The sequence below is a fragment of the Drosophila subpulchrella genome, chromosome 2R (assembly GCF_014743375.2).
Source record: "Drosophila subpulchrella strain 33 F10 #4 breed RU33 chromosome 2R, RU_Dsub_v1.1 Primary Assembly, whole genome shotgun sequence".
In the NCBI taxonomy this organism is placed as follows: domain Eukaryota; kingdom Metazoa; phylum Arthropoda; class Insecta; order Diptera; family Drosophilidae; genus Drosophila; species Drosophila subpulchrella.
Window position 1 is genome coordinate 16,302,199 of NC_050611.1, and position 16,665 is coordinate 16,318,863.

Here is a 16,665-nt window from a genome sequence, read left to right on the forward strand (position 1 = left end):
CACATTAAATCGGCTTCTTAATTTGTGAGTTCTGAACAATTTTGTATAGGAATATATTCATACACTTTGTTTGTACACACTTTATATACACGCGAAATGTATAATTTTATAACTAAATTTCCAAAAAAGGGTAAGGTATGGCAATTACTTATATTACATTGTGTTACAAAACTGGACCTGTAATTATTTACGTAAATGGTGGCTAGAAAATCATATTCGCATTGAATCCCCATTTTGAAAAGTGTACGCAAAAAAATTTAAACCGCAAAATAAAATAAACTCTAACCGCAAGTTAACTATTTGCCGCATTTCACACACCACTGAATACCCCTATTGAAATCTCTTAGTTAATCGATAATGCTCAATTTCTGATAACACCGATAGTCTTTTATATCGATTAGGTTCCAGATTTAGCGACTGCAGAAAATAAATAAAAACTAAAACCTCGATTTTGCTGATAAAACCACGAATTAAAATTCCAAACATGGCCGATGTAGACGACGGGTCCGAGCTGCTGTTCTTCGACACCTTTTCGCACGAGGAAGTGACGGTAACTGGCCGCAGAAGCGTCTACAAGGAGCAGTCTCTAACCCCCGTTTCCCTTCCATGCATAGGACATAAACTTGGACTTGGTGCAGTTCCCCAAGCCGGTGTTCATCACACAGGTGCGGATCATCCCACTGGGCGCCCGTGTGCAGGCGGACTTTCCCGGCGGCGTGCGCCTGGGTGCCACCAATCCCTCCAAGTTCGACCTGGAGTTCTTTGTCAACGATCTGGGAATGCCGGCTGCGTCGGCTTTCGAGAATCTTGGCCTGCTGCGGTACAACCAGAACGACTGCATCCACCTGGATTGCTCGCAGGAGAAGATCGTCACGGACGGACTGGTGCTGCGCGGCTGGTACAGCACCATCACATTGGCCATCTACGGGATCTTTACCAACTCGGTGACAGAGCCCATAGCCAGTCCCACGTTGCCCTGCGAGCCTGTGGGCCCGGAGATAAGCAATCTGAGTGGCGAAGTGCTTCTCCAGGAGGACGTGCTCAAGGACGAGTGGCAGGAGCCGATGCAGGCCGAGATGCTGGCCGCCCACAAGGGCAATGTAAGCGACTATGACCCGGAGGATATGGAGTACGGCCTTTCCCGGGATCATTATCATCAGCACGCCGAGGAGCAGGAGCAACGGGAGATGCGGCGTCTGCGCCGCTCCACGCACTCCACGGATCACTCGCCGCCACCACCGAGAAGATCGCATACGCACTCGGAGAGCAACGACAGAGAGTACATCAGATGGTAAGTGGTGATCTGATTCCTTTAAACGATTTAAATTAATCACGGTCCTTTCAGTTCCCGCGATAAGGGCTCCAGAGACTGGTCACGTTCGCCGGAGTACTCTAGCCATCGGTCGCGTCGCAAGCGCTCGGAGAGATCCCGCTCAGATGTGGACGAGCACAAGTGGCCCAGAACCCCGCCCGCATCGATTGACTCTCCGACGCGGCCGCGTTCGCCTGACACCATGGACTACGACGACGACGACTCGCGCTCCCACTACAAGATGCAGTCCTCGCATTACAGGCATTCCTCGGAGTCGCTGCACCGTGGTGATCGAGATCGGGACGATGAGGACCGATCCTGCACGCCGCAAGAGCAGTTCGAACCCATTTTGAGTGACGACGAGATCATAGGAGACGACGAGGAAGACGATGCAGTTGATGCGGCTGCCATTGCGGAGTACGAGCGGGAATTGGAGGCTGCCGCAGCCGCTGCTCCTCCCGCCATCGATGCTTTCGAGCCCTGGCAGAAACCACTGCTGGTCTACGAAGGGGACATGGCCGCCCACTTTAGCAAGGAGCTGGAAACCTTAAAGCTGCTGTTTAAGAAGCTCGTCCTGCAAACCCGCTGTGAAAATGTGGCTGCCTTCAGCGAGGAGCACGGCGCTAGTGTGGACGAAAGGGAGCAGTTTGTGTACTTAGGAGAGCAACTGAACAACCAGTTGGGCTACTTGGCCCAGCACTTCAAAAGAAGGAATTTTGTGCTGCAGCAGTTCTTCGGAAACGATGAGGTTCATCTGCGTCAGGCGGCAAACGTGCTGCAAATCGCCCTCAGTTTCCAGGCGGCCTGCATGCAGCCACAGCCCGCGTTTAAGATTCGGCACATCAAGTTGGGTGCCCGTATGGCCGAGCTGCTGGGCAGCAGCGAGGATCTCTTCCAGCATTTGTTAAAGGAGCACAAGTTTGATATCTTTGAGGCGGTATTCCGACTTTATCACGAACCCTACATGGCGCTGTCCATTAAACTGCAGCTCCTCAAAGCCGTATACGCTTTGCTAGACACCAGGATGGGTATCGATCACTTTATGGCCTCAAAAGACAACGGCTACCAGATGATTATAGAGTCTCTCAAGACTGCCAAGTTAACGAGGACCAAGTACGCACTGCAGGCAATCATTAAGAAACTGCATTTGTGGGAAGGCCTAGAAAGTGTACAGATCTGGTGCCGGCGACTCTTTGTGGATAGAATAATCATACCGGGTAACCGGGACCAAATGGAAGACACAGTGATAACTTGTCAGCAAATAGAGTTCGCCTTTGAGATGCTAATGGATGCACTGTTTTCCAGCCAGTTGAGCTACTTGCAGCCGCGCCGCTTTCTCCCCGTGTCCAAGAAGTTCGAGGTGGTCACCGATCCCACGGCGCAACGCAGCTTTGCAAATGCCCTGCAGTCATATTTGGGACAGAATTCTCTGGCGGAATCATTGCTGGTCATGTTGGGGAACTGCAAGGAGCTGCCGGCCACCACATATCTAAGCATGCTTGATTTGATGCACACCCTGCTCCGTTCCCATGTGGGCATTGATTACTTTGTGGATGATGCTTTTTCTGTTACCCAGACGATTGTGGCCATATTGCTGGGCTTGGATGAGGTTCCCAGGAATCCAGAGGAAGAGGAGACTAAGCCGGAAAAGTCGGAGCCTGAGAACAAGCTAATGGAAGTCACAAACGAAGGAGGGGAGGCAGGAGTCGACAAGCCAAGTGTACCAACAGCCGATGAGGAAGTGAAGCCTGCTCCTACCTCGGTTCCTGCTTCTGCTCCAGCTACGGTTCCAGCTCCTCAAATGCGACCCAGGCCGATTCTTCGCCCAGTGCTGCCACGTCTGGCCAGATTGGGCATCGAAATGTCGTACAAGGTCCAGACACGTTACCACTTAGATGCCATTGTGTACGCAGCTGCGGCTCCTGATTACGATGCCGTCAAGTTGGCTACTCATATGCATGCCATCTACTCGCAAACCTGCGATCCCGCTGGACGACAGCACACCGTCGAGGTGCTAGGCCTGAATAATAATCTGAAGATATTTATGGATCTAATCAAAAAGGAGCAGCGCCTGCAGACGCAACGACAGCTTAGTTCGCCGGGCACCAAGTATAAGAGCCCGGTGTTGAGCTATGCGGTGGACATGGTGGACGCTTGCGTCCGGTATTGCGAGCAGTTGGACTACCTTATCGAGCATGGCGGTGTTATCCTGGAGCTGGCCAAGAACCACGAGACCTTCGAGCCATCGGTGTCGGCAGTGTTGCAGGAGATGTACGTGTATATGAAACCCCTGGAGGCTATAAACGTATTCGTTTATGATGACATTATGCCGCTGGTGGAGGTGATAGGCCGCTCTTTGGACTACCTTACCACTTTCCCCGGAGATTTGATTATGGCCTTGCGGATTTTGCGATATCTCGCAATCAGCAAACCTGTTGCAGGTCAAAAGGCTCCTCCTGTGACCGAGGAACTGAAACATCGGTTTGTGGCCCTGCAGCTATATGCAGCGGACGGAGTTCAGCTCTGCATCCAGATTATGGAGCGCTTGTGTGCCTACTTCGAGCAGCCCGGTGCGCATGCTCCCGCCTTAATGACCATCCAGGGAGTACATTGCTGCCAGATCATGCTCCCCACCTTGCAGATCCTTCGAGAGCTGCTGTCCTACGCGATCCTATGCAGAGATGGCACCTACAAGGATCTCACCGCCATCGATCACCTGGTGAAGGTGTACTACTTGCTCTACTACTATCCCACGCGCTGCCAGGCGGGTCCCGAGGTGGAGCAGTGCAAGATGGAAGTGGTGCAGACGCTTCTCGCTTATACCCAGCCGAATGAACAAGACGAGGAGTCGCTGCACAAGTCGCTTTGGACGCTGATGATCAGGGAGGTGCTGAAAAACGTCGATGGCCCCGCGCACTTTATTCCAGGTGAAGTGAAATTTGATAAATGAGCTCGAAACTTAATGTTCCTAATATGTTTCATATCTCTTCAAAACAGGACTTAAACTCCTCGCAGAGCTGCTTCCTCTCCCACTGCCAATGCCGCAGCCGCTTTGTGACCAACTGCAGCAGCAGCACAAGCAGCGTCTGATCACCGAGCGGAAATTGTGGTCAGCCCACTTACATCCCCAAAGCGGACAGATTGCCAAGCTGGTCGAGGCACTAGCTCCGTCCAGTTTCCCGCAGCTTTCGGAACTGCTGCAGCGAGTTTGCATGCAGCTGTCGGATCTGGCGCCCAACATGACGCTGCTGATCGCCAAGACGATCATGGAGCTGCTGTGCAATGAATACCAGACATCCAACTGCATTCCGACCACCAATCTGGAACGGCTGCTCCGTTTTTCCACGCGCTTGTGCGCTTTTGCTCCTTTAAAGAGTTCCATGCTGTCCATACTTTCGGGCAAGTTCTGGGATCTATTCCAGTCGCTACTGGCCCTCAATGAATTCAACGACGTGGTTTCCAATTGCCAGGAGGCGGTTCATCGTATTCTAGATAGTTTCCTTGACTCTGGTATATCGCTGATCTCGCACAAGTCTACAGCGTCGCCAGCTCTTAATCTTTCTGCGGCCCTCCCACCCAAGGAACTCATTCCGCGAATAATCGATGCTGTCTTTAGCAACTTAACCAGTGTGGAGGTCACCCATGGCATATCAATTCTGGCGGTGCGCAACCTAGTCATCCTCACAGAGCACGAGTAAGTTCTGGCTTTCATTTTGTTGTAAATATATCAAAATAATTAAACCTATTCCAACAGCTTCACCTTTTACCATCTGGCGCAGTTGCTAAAGCAAAAGATCACCGAATTCCAGGCATGGATGGAGCGTGTAATCCTTCACAACGAAACTGTGGAGTACAACGCCAACATCGAATCTCTAATCCTGCTGCTGCGATCTCTGACTCAAATCGAACCGCCGCCCACAATGTCGGCCATGCCGCATCGCACATTGAAACTGGGCGCCACGGAGCTGGCCCAACTGGTGGAGTTCCAGGACATTGAACTGGCCAAGCCACCGGTGCTAAGTCGCATTCTCACCGTCATGGAGAAGCACAAGGCGGTGGCCAACGAGGCGGCGCTGAGCGACCTCAAGCAACTGATACTGCTGCAGGCCTCCAAGCAGGAGATTCTCGCCGGAACCAGCACTGAGACGCCACCTGAGGGTGAGGGAGAAGCCAATACATCGGCCACTAGCTGTAGTGGATCTCTGACTGTGGAACCCTACTTGCCTCAGGCCGAGGGCATTGTCACACAGTACGAGGCGCGTCCGATCTTCACGAGATTTTGTGCCACTGCCGAAAACGCTCAGCTCACGGCTCGCTATTGGCTGGATCCGCTGCCCATCGAATTGATCGAGGACATGAACGAGCCAATCTACGAGCGCATTGCCTGCGATCTCACGGACTTGGCCAACGTGTGCCTCAATCCGGATTTGAATGTGGCTGGTGATAGCAAGAGGGTAATAAACTTATCCGGCTCACCGCAATCCAATCGCGAAATGACACCGACAGCGCCTTGTTTCCGCACTCGTCGGGTAGAAGTGGAACCGGCCACTGGTCGTCCGGAAAAGAAGATGTTCGTTTCGTCGGTTAGAGGACGTGGTTTTGCTCGTCCGCCACCTTCTAGGGGCGATCTGTTCCGCTCTCGTCCGCCGAACACCTCAAGACCGCCATCCCTGCACGTTGATGACTTCCTGGCGCTGGAAACTTGTGGCGCCCAGCCCACAGGACCCACGGGCTACAACAAGATACCCTCCATGCTAAGGGGCTCCAGAGTGGGACGCAATCGTGGATCCCGCATCTCGGCAGCGGCTGCCTTCAGGTAAAGTTAATAAATATCTATTGAAACCCCGGTATCACAGGGAAATTCCACTCTCTCAACAGACAAAAGAAGCTGATGCGCATTGGATCACCCTCCAGCTGGGCAGACTCCTCCGGATCCTATCGTTCGGGCTCGGACTCGCATTTCAATAGCAGTGACTCCCACTATTCGTCGCCCCACTACAGCGGAAGGCCACGTGGGCGTGGCCTGCGCTCCAGACCATCCTACCTGAGATAGGAGGAAGTTCAAATCCACTCCAGCCAGGTGGTCGCTAGTTAAGCGTATTACTTCCATTACTTAACAATTGCTGATTCTATATTGATCGCTGTATTTTCCCCAATTTGTATTTAAGCTTAACGTTAATTTTCTGTAATTACACTGTGCATACGGACATCGTGCGAGTCCATGGGCAGCTCCTCATTGCTGACTATCTGCTCGTTGAGTGCCAGGGCCATCAGTGAGATCTTCTTGTGCGGATACTTGTCCGCGTGCTGCTTCAGGAACTTGTCGTAGTAACCCATTCCATGGCCCATGCGACCTCCGCAGCGGGTAAAGGCCACCCCAGGCACAATAAAGAGATCGATGCCGTGGCCTGCAGTGAAGGAAACTATGTAAATGAATCTCTGCGTGAAGAACTCTTTATAACCCACCGTTGGTCATGGCATCTTCACGTGCCTCCTTAAAGTCCGGCTGTTTGATGTTCCACTTGGTCAAAGGGAGACTTTCGTACTCGTCCATACCGCGCAGTCGAACCATCTTCATTTTGCTGCCCTCGTACGTGGGCACGAAGACCATCTTCTCCAGGCGAAACATCTCGAGGAGCAGCGCCGTGGTGTCCAGTTCAGAGGTGGTGCTCAGGTAAATGCTCACCCGCTGGGCCTGGCGGAAAATCTCACTCTGCAGCACCTGGTGACGTGGGATCGAGCTGATTAGTGATAACCCCAAGACCCCAGCCAGTTATTTACCTTGGCCATGACTGCCTGGGATTGCCGGGCAATGGTCTCCGCGTCCAGGCACTTGAGTGCATCCTTCATGCGCCCCCTCAGCGCCACTTTGAGAGTATTCTGGATAGTAGCCGCCATTCCTGCCGGTGGATCTTCAACTTCACACTCGTGCGAACCGGTGAGAACTGTTTCCATCTGCCTGTCCAGTCCGGGCATCTGTAGGTCTCGTCTCCGGCGTTCTTATCACATTCGGTTACACTGCCCCACCGTAATCAGTCGGTGGTTCTGCTTTGCAGCTGGGTTCGTAAACAAATGGAAGGGGAGCAATCTGGAATAAGAAGCTATAGGTTTCCAGGGGCTAAACAGAAAGACGATCAGCTGATCAGAGATGGGAGTTACTCAGTAAGTTATGTAATTCTTCAAATTTGTGGTACCTACATTTGTATATATAAGGCTATCAACTTTAATCTTGGAATCAAAGCAGAGCAAAATCCATTTAAATGAGACAAGTACTTACATTTTTAAAATGAAACACTATTACATTTTAATTTACCAAACTTATTTGGAGAGGCCTTCGCTTTATAAGTACATATATAAATATTTATAATGAAACACTACCCTTCCATTTTCATTTAACGAACTTATTGCATACAGTATGTTTGGAGTAAAACTTTAAGTAAATACAATTCAGACAATATAATCAAGTGATGATTAAAATCACTTATGTTCTATTTAAAAGTGATTTAGGTCATTCACTTCTTAGGAGCCTCGGGTGCCTTGGGTTCCGTCTTTGCTTTCAGATTCTTTAGCTGCTCCTTTTGCTATAGAAATATAAGTTTAAGATGTTTATTTGAATAATATAACAAAATTTGGGAATTACCTGCTTGTGGAAGAACTCCTCCTCGCGAGCAGCCTCCATTTTGCCAAAAGATCCCCCAGCCTCTCGAATGGACCCACCTCCGCCGCCTCCCTTGCCGGCTCCACTTCCAAGTTCTCCGATCTGTGACATTTTCAAGTGTCTGCAATGCAATGTTCCCAAATGGTTCTAGAATTCTTATGCAACTTTGCTCCAATTCGTGAAACTTACTGAATCTGCTGCGGATACAAACGCTGACTGAGACGGCGCAGTGTAAACATGTTTGTCTTTTATAGGAGCGGTTTATATAGTATAGTTAAACTATATATAAGGGGGTGATTTGCCGCAGTGATTTCGCCGACTTGTGAAAACAAACTGATGAAAATTGGACAAGAGCGTAGCTAAAAATACTTAATGGGGACCGAAATAAATGCTCTTTAGACAAAAGCAATAGTGTTTTATAGGGACAATTATTTAAATTTCTAAAGTACCGAAAGTTAAAGAAAGTATTTTGAAATGTATTTTAAATTATATAAATAATTCCTTTTTTTGTACGCCCCTAAATCAGTCGGCAAAAGGCGCTAAAAAACGACTATTTGAATTTAAATCCAGGACTTTTATTTTTTAATCCCCTTTGAACTTTGAAACTAACAATTTTATTGCGCAGTGTGATTCGGAAGTATTGGCATGAGTATGTTGCGCCTCTGAAGTAACGAGGGAATGTCAAGTAATGATAAAAACAATTAACTAATTTGTGTTTTGTGGATCTGACTTCAGTTCCAAATCGGTAGCAGTGTTGTTAGCAACCTTTGGGTCCTCTTGAGCACGGTCGTGTAATACTTTTATATCATCTGCGGTCTGCAAATGAAGATAGGGTATTAAAGATTACGAGTTCTGGAAAACGAACCCACCTCGTTTAGGAAGAACGCCTCCTCGAGTACATTCTTGTGCTTGTTCATGAACGATGAGCTGCCGAGGGAGGCGTGATCCAGCGTCTTCTGGAACTCATCCCAATTGGGCATGTAGTCCACGTGGTCCTTCTTGTCCCGCATCTTGCACATGAGGTTCTGGGTCAGGGAAATGAAGTACTCCTCCTCCTTCAGACCGCCTTGCAGCTTGCCGAGTCCACCGCCCCACAGGAAGACATTTGGAGGTTTCTTCTCCTCGGAATAGCGTTTGTTGGTCATCAACCCGAGACTTTGTGGATTTCAGCTTGGGAATTATACGAACGAATTGGGAATTATACGAATGGTACTCACGTTTGCTTTAGACCCAGGCTCAGTCTACGCTGCATAAATCCTGCACAAAACATTTTTGTACACGAAAGTAAGGAATACATACGAAAGGGTTACAGATTTTTTAAAAATGGGTACACAAAACTGGACAGTTGAGACTAGTAGACTTATCAGAACCCAGAAATATTTTGCCACGATTGCTCTATAAAATATTTGGTGCTATTTTTCTCTTGTTTCCTGCGTTGATTATAACCTACTAAAACGAGACATTTATTATTTTAATACAGTTTCAAACGCGTTGTACTCAATAATTATACAAATATTACTCATAACCAACAAAAAAAAATATTCTATTTTATAGTTGACGTTCGAAGATATTTGCAATTATGTATATAAGCTATTTTAGGGTATTTTAAAGACTCTTTAGGGAGCTACGCAGATTCCTTGGAGGAAAGTCCCATCAGAGTCAAAACAGTTATCCGTACCATTTGCTATAATATAGCACCTCTATTTTAGCATGTTAAAAAATAAATCTTTAATTTAATATGATTTACATTTATTTATATTTATATGAATGTACTTTTTTTTATTATTGTATTATTACTGTTATTATTTTTGTGAACATAATCTGTTTGTTAGACACAGTTTTGTTTCTTCGTCCCAGATGTCACAAAGTCTATTACAAGTTTCCTTGGGGCGTTGCGCTAAGGACAGTCCCATAAGAGTAAAAAAAGTTAAGCAGCAGACTTTCAAGTTCATTTTTGCAATAATAGTTGTAGACTATTTTATTAGCTGAGGTGCATTTCTCAAGGGCTAACTTGAAAACAGTGACTAATTCATTTTGTAAAGGTAATTTAAAACAATTAAGCCAGTTAATACGATCTTTTTTTTTAGAATGTTTGCAATAATATAGCATCCATTAAATTTTAATTTCAACATAAATAAGTATTTGTTAATTGTGCAGTGTAGGCAACCAAATTATCCTCGTTTACCCTCTTCAAACTTAAAAGGCTTAATAATGTTGTATTACACAAATTATTATTATTACATTTAGTTAAAAATAAAATGTATGGATTAATGAATTAATTATTCTTATTTAAGAAACCAAAAGAGATATAAAATATACAAATTGTGCTTAAAATTATTTTTTGTAACAAGATGTGATGTTCCAACACCTTTTTGATACTTCGAACTAGATTTGACACCCTTTATATCCCATGCGAGGCCCCGAGCAAGAAAGACCTATCAAATTAAAAATAGTTATGACAAAATCTTTCAAGTTTATCCTTGGATGATTTAATTTTTTAAGAAACTTTTACTTTATTAACATGGTAAGAACAGACACGTTTTTATATTCTCTTCCCAGCGGCGACAATGTCCTTTACAAGTTTCCTTTGAGAGGTTTGCCAAACAAAGTCCCATTATAGTCAAAAAAGATGTGCAGAAAACTTTCAGATTCATTGTTTAAGCTTAGGATCTAGATTCTGGAATATAACTTTACCAGAATTATTATGCACTCACTAAAACGCTAGCTAATTGATTTTCTTTGGTAAATTTTAGCATCCAATACAATAATATTATTTAATGTAAATGTCAACCCCATTCAGGCGAAAACCAAATACATTTAAGTGTTTTAATATTAGGAGTCAGAAGATTAAATAATTTAGAGCACGGCTTTAATAGTCATTACGTTGGTTTGAGAGCTTTCCGTATCTAAACAAATAAATTAAAAATTGATTTATGAAAAATTGGCAGCACTGGTACACCATTTGGAATTCGCACTGAGTTTTAATATTTTCAGACTCATAACTATTTTATCTTTAATTTGGGGATTCCCTTAGCTGTAATTTACAAACGCAATTGCTTGAAAGAGTGGTCGTCTATTTTTTATTTTCCAATTAAAATTAGCGCCTTAACTAGCAATTAGAGATGGCCCAAAGGTGGGTTTGTGTTCGCGCTATGCCAGGAGGGTGTCTTCGCTAAAGAATCGAACTTGCGTGACTGCTTTTGCGATATTATGCTATCGATGTCTCGAAAACATCGATGAGACTGATGTTACTCCACCTCTAGCTCCAGCTCTATAAGAAAATGTTTTTTTTTTTAGAAAACGCTGGATTTACCAATGATTTGCGGCCAATTTGGATGTGCTAACTGTGCGGGCGAGCTATTGAGAATGCCGATCGAGTGAGGCCAAGACACTAAACGGGCGGAGCGACTGCGCCGCGATCGCCCCGCTTCAGCAATTGTGTGTGTGTATCATGGACAAGCTACGAAACAACAACAAGGAGAATGCACCCATTGAGTACCCCTACCCGCAGCCACAGGCCCCCCGCCCCATGCACGACTCCCCCTCCCCCGCCTCCACCACCCACCCCCTGGAAGCTGGCGAGGATGTGGAGAGCAACAAGAGCACGCCCTACTTCACGCCCCTCGAGTTCCTGCAGACGTCCTTTGAGTTCCCCTCGCCCACAGCGGAGGGTGGGGTTCCAGGCATTCCCGAGCAGGAGGATCCAGAGGAGGAGGAGGCCTTCACTCCACGACAGTTCACCATCGCCAGCCCCCACCCAGCGCCACCGCATGTCCATCATCCACCCAGCTCGCAGAGTCCCACTTTAAGCCGCAAGTTCAAGCGGTTCTCGCTGTACGACCGCAGATCCTGCTCGCCGCACATCAGCAGCTCCACGGGCGAGGAGCGGGGCAGTGGGCGTGGCACCGACAAGGAGAACACCATGCCCAAGGGCGAGTCGGACGATCACGACCTGGAGAACATCTTGTATTTGTCAAAGAGCGAGCACAACTCACCCACCATCCTGTTCAAGGATGAATCCTCTACGACGCCGGGACTGGAGGCCAGTCGCCTCAGCTACTCCCCGAAACTCCTGTCCTCCATCAACAATTTGAACGTTTCCGGTTCACCCCTGAACATCATAAACTCGGCTGGCTACAAGAACGGCAACTTCTTTCGCTTCCCGGAGATCGATCATGTTGTGCAGGATGCGCCCATGGATACCGGAGGGATGGAGGAGGCATCGCGCCGGGATCGCAGCCCTGCATTGGCCGAACCGCCGGAGCAGCAGCAGCAGAAGTCGGAGGGGCGAAAGAATCGCAAGAATAAGAACAATCTCACCATTCGCATCATGGACGTGCCCGTCAAGAACTCGGGCCAGGCCTCGCCGTTGCCCAAGCCCAAGACGCCGACCATCAAGAGCACCAAGGAGAAGGCACGCTCGCTGGACTCGGCGGCCAATGAGTCGGAGCTGTCGATCGTGGTGCACAACATAACCGAATCTCATTCTCATGGCAGCTGCGATGACATGGAGTCGGGGCAGAGCAAGCCGTCGACGAGTGTTATCCACCACCACCACCATCTTCAACAGCCCGCTTCCGCTATTCACTCAACGTCGCTCTCGCGACTGGATAGCCACCTGAGCTTGGCCAACCAGCGGCGCACGCCGCGTAGGAAGTCACCCGGAATCAACAACACTGACTGGCTAATGTACCACCGCAAGCAGAACCCATATCAGGTGCCCTCGTCGCACTGCAGCTCTACGGCCCAAAGCTCCCTGGACTCGGACGCCAGTTTGACCCCCAGTTTGGGCGACTCCGAGCTAAAGTCCGCCTGCAGCGTGGACGGCGGCTCCAAGTTTGGAATGGGCGCTAGCCTGGCGCCGAGAAGCGCCCACAAGCACAATCAGCTACTGCACTCGTCCAGCACCAATCTAAAGACGCTGCCCGAGTGCCTCACCCTCGTGGAGTTCTCCTCCTCCGGCGGTGGTCCCAAGGAATCGCCCTTCAAGCAAAAGTCCATGGATCTACCGATGCCGCCGCTGCAGGCCAAGGCCACGGTGTCCACATCTTCGATGAATCTCCTCCAGCGGCGGGGATCCAATCACAGTTTAACGCTCAACCTGCACAGCTCTTGCGGCAACCTGATGAACAGCGGACTCAGCCACTCCAACTACAGCCTGGGCTCAATACTCAACTCCAAGTCCAGCTGTAATTTGGATGCGGGCACGGCTGGCCAAAACAGGTCGGACCAGCAGCCGCAAACACATCTGTTGGCCGGCAGCCAGGGCAGTCGGCAGGGGTTGTTCCGGAGACGGGGATCGAACCACAGCATCACCCTTAAGACGGGACACACCACCACCTCGTGCGGGGATCTTAACTCCATGCATCAGCTTCAACAGCAGCAGGCAATGCTGAGCGCGGAGAAGTACAATCGACTCAACATGCGCACCAATTCCACCGGCTCGGGATCGGGTTCGGGATCCAATGTACCTACTCCAAAGAGAGGACTGCTAGAACGCCGCGGCTCCAATCAGAGCCTCACCCTAAACATGGGCAGCATACTGGGAGGAGGAGCAAGTACAGAGATTCAGGTGCAGGACATGGGGCAGCCGAAGGTGACGGTCTGCAGTTGTGCTGCCGCCAACCAAGCTTCGCATCAGCGCAAATTCTTCAGCACCGAGAACTTAAACAGCAGCAAGGTTAACAACCAAAAGTTTTTTGGACAGGTGTGCTTTGGGTCCGCCTCGGACCTGCAACCCAATCCGCAGCAGGAATCGGCTAGCGCGGATCAGGGCATGGGGGCCACATGCACCTGCGCCGGAACCGTGCGCAACATTATGACCCGACCTCTGTCGCCGCAGACGACCAGCGAGGAGTTTAAGATCTACTTGGCCAGCATTCAGATGCTGCAGAGCGCCTCCAACCCGCTCAACCAGTTCGATCTGATTCGGCTGAACTACGTGTTCGATCACAGCTACCAGACAAACAGGAACATCATCGAGCAGCCACCTGTGCTGGGCCCCAACGCACGGGACTTGGACACGCCCACTGATCTGGTGCCACCAAGCTCCGAGGACAGTGAACTGCTCGCCTGCTACCAGACGGTGGTCAAGAGAATTGTGCAATCGATACCGGAACTAGAGGAAACCGAGCAGAAGCGCATCTTTCGGGATCTGCACAAGGAGTTCTGGGACCTGCCGCTCAATCACCAAGAGAAGCCGATGGTCTTTGGCTCGCAGACAAAGAATCGCTACAAGACGATCTTGCCCAATGAGCACTCGCGCGTGCTGCTCGAGACCGAGTCCAGCGAGCTGATCACCCTGCAGGAGGAGGTGAAGCGCACCTGCTCCGTGACCGCCAGCGAGGACATGCCCTACATCAATGCCAATTATATCAAGGTAAGATCTCCATCCTGTTCTCTGTGAGTGCTACTATATAAACTCCTTTTTCAGGGACCCGACTACGTGTCCAAGTGTTATGTGGCTACGCAGGGTCCGTTGCCCAATACCATCTTCGAGTTTTGGCTGATGATCTACCAGAACACCCAGCGCTACATACGACGTTGCGTGGATGGCGGGAGCAGCAGCAGTCCGCACATGGACCGAGCGCAGATCCTGCAGCAGTACTTCCAAAAGATTGTCATGCTCACCAACTTCACGGAGGCGAATCGCCAAAAGTGCGCTGTCTATTTTCCCATCGAGCTGAATGAGATCTTTGCGGTGGCCGCCAAGTGCGAGGTGTTTCAGCTGAGTGCGGCTGCCCGGAACTATTTTGATCGGTACTTGACGCCCACCTTTGTGCCGGACACTGTGGTGGCCTCCTCGGAGGCGATCGACTATGAGTTAAGTGGCCGGCACATTGGCGTGGAGTCGGTGAAGGTGACGCTGGAAGGAGATCTGCTGGAGGCTCTGCCCGCCCAGGGAAGTTTTATCTTGATCAAGAACGTCGGTATTGTGCGAAGGAATGGCTACTCGGTAAGGAAGCTGGTGCTGCTCTACTGCATCCGTGTGCCGCAGAGTGCCAGCTACCATCTGCAGAAGATCTACTGCTACCACTACTGGTATCCGGACTGGCCGGATCACCACTCGCCGCGGGACATCAACACGCTGCTGGACACCTGCTTGCATGTACTCAACCTAGGAAAGTGTGAGTCGGAGTTCGACAACTACGATGAGAATAGAACCGAGAGGAACGCCCACCTGGGGGCACAGCGGTTGGAGATCTACCAGCAGGACATATTTAATGCTGTTCAGCCGCTACCCGTGATCCACTGCTCGGCCGGAATTGGGCGCACTGGCTGCTTCACGGCCATCCTGAATGCTGTGCGTCAGTTGCGCCAATCGTTGGCCTACTCGCTGACGGGAATGCTCACCAAATCACTGACCAGCAGCACAGAGGAGGAGTTCCAGAGCCCAACAGACAGCGACAGCAGCTTCACCTGCAACACCATACGGCACATCAGGCACATCCTGAATCACCAGGAGACGGAGGCGGTTGAGACGCCCCCATCCTTCGACCGCCTGCCCAAGATGCCGGACATTTTCGTGGACGTGCTGGGCATCGTATGCAATCTGCGTCTGCAGCGGGGCGGAATGGTCCAGAACTCGGAGCAGTACGAGCTAATCCATCGGGCCATTTGCCTCTATTTGAAGCGCACTCTGGCGCTGAGGCGATTTTAAAGATGCGGAAACGCAAATCAAACCATTTTTGACGACGAACGAAAGGAGATGAAGAACAAAACACCAATTTACTATTTGTAATCACAATTTTTGTGGCCCTTAGTTTAATGAAGCAACCACGACGGACAAGTAAGATGAAACCATGGCTAAAAGAGTCTCGAAAAAGTTACATAAGATGGCATTCTCCGAATAGGATGGACGAGATGCTCTCGATGTTTGCTAAATATTACTATTACCACATATTCTATATATATATATAAATGTTTATTAAGTGTTGGATGTATGTGTGTTAAATGTGTACATAAGTGTAAATGTTTCCGACTTTTGGTGTGAACTATGCTTAAACTAAAGTTAATTAACAATTATTATACCTTACCTTACCTTACCAAAACCATCCCTTACCATAACGAAGCGCATCTATACAGAGCTCGAGACGTTAGGCCGCGTCCTCCGGTGAGTTGTGCATCCTGCTTGGTGGCGGAGAAAGCTCAAACCTTTTTCAAGTCGGTCCCCTTCCCGGGGTCCTTCTGACTAAACACCAATTTCCCCAATCCCAAGCGGACAGCTCGACCGCCGGACGCTGGCCAAATTACGGACAAGAGTTCATTTAAAACACATGAGAAAATCTCGAAAAGAAAAATGGAAACCCATAAATGAACTTGTATTAACGTTTATGCAATGGAACTAGTCAAATAAAAATTAGAAACATTTTAAATGTAACTTTAATGTGCAAAATCGACAGTGTTGTTATTATAGTCTATGAGGTCACTGGGCAATTGTTTTTTAAATTGTTTCATATAAATATCAACTTTTAGATACTTTTAATTATGATTTGGTTGATTTTCACATTGAATAGTTCATTTTCTTAGTTAATTTAATTTATTTAAGTTTACATTTTAATTCCAATTTAGACCCGATTTTGCAATGTCATGTTAACTTCTGTTTAATATCTCAATATAATATTAGGTTTTAATCTGTAATTAAAAAAACAAATTAATGCATTCGAATAATTTAAATTCATGCTAACTTTTCCTG

The 16,665-nt window shown here is 48.6% G+C and overlaps 5 protein-coding genes across 5 annotated transcripts; 2 read left to right on the top strand and 3 right to left on the bottom strand.

Moving 5' to 3' along the window:
• Positions 1 to 381: 381 nt before the first annotated feature.
• LOC119550793 (protein virilizer) lies at positions 382 to 6,519 on the top strand. Its single transcript, XM_037859725.1, has 6 exons — positions 382 to 550; positions 615 to 1,291; positions 1,346 to 4,239; positions 4,310 to 5,006; positions 5,067 to 6,128; positions 6,191 to 6,519. The coding sequence occupies exons 1-6, from the start codon at positions 485 to 487 to the stop codon at positions 6,363 to 6,365; spliced, it is 5,571 nt and encodes a 1,856-aa protein (XP_037715653.1). The 5' UTR covers positions 382 to 484; the 3' UTR covers positions 6,366 to 6,519.
• Positions 6,440 to 7,373, bottom strand: LOC119550797 (5-formyltetrahydrofolate cyclo-ligase). The gene is made up of 3 exons (XM_037859729.1): positions 7,094 to 7,373; positions 6,779 to 7,034; positions 6,440 to 6,720 (listed from the first exon to the last, which is right to left on the bottom strand). Exons 1-3 carry the CDS (start codon positions 7,286 to 7,288, stop codon positions 6,488 to 6,490), a joined length of 684 nt encoding a protein of 227 aa, XP_037715657.1. The 5' UTR covers positions 7,289 to 7,373; the 3' UTR covers positions 6,440 to 6,487.
• Positions 7,374 to 7,692: 319 nt separating this feature from the next.
• LOC119550799 (ATPase inhibitor A, mitochondrial) lies at positions 7,693 to 8,311 on the bottom strand. The gene is made up of 3 exons (XM_037859732.1): positions 8,160 to 8,311; positions 7,953 to 8,091; positions 7,693 to 7,893 (listed from the first exon to the last, which is right to left on the bottom strand). The coding sequence occupies exons 1-3, from the start codon at positions 8,207 to 8,209 to the stop codon at positions 7,825 to 7,827; spliced, it is 258 nt and encodes an 85-aa protein (XP_037715660.1). The 5' UTR covers positions 8,210 to 8,311; the 3' UTR covers positions 7,693 to 7,824.
• Positions 8,312 to 8,529: 218 nt separating this feature from the next.
• LOC119550820 lies at positions 8,530 to 9,358 on the bottom strand. The gene is made up of 3 exons (XM_037859762.1): positions 9,188 to 9,358; positions 8,840 to 9,125; positions 8,530 to 8,786 (listed from the first exon to the last, which is right to left on the bottom strand). Exons 1-3 carry the CDS (start codon positions 9,265 to 9,267, stop codon positions 8,676 to 8,678), a joined length of 477 nt encoding a protein of 158 aa, XP_037715690.1. The 5' UTR covers positions 9,268 to 9,358; the 3' UTR covers positions 8,530 to 8,675.
• Positions 9,359 to 11,226: 1,868 nt separating this feature from the next.
• On the top strand, positions 11,227 to 16,559 carry LOC119549933. The gene is made up of 2 exons (XM_037858310.1): positions 11,227 to 14,349; positions 14,404 to 16,559. The coding sequence occupies exons 1-2, from the start codon at positions 11,422 to 11,424 to the stop codon at positions 15,628 to 15,630; spliced, it is 4,155 nt and encodes a 1,384-aa protein (XP_037714238.1). The 5' UTR covers positions 11,227 to 11,421; the 3' UTR covers positions 15,631 to 16,559.
• Positions 16,560 to 16,665: the final 106 nt, after the last annotated feature.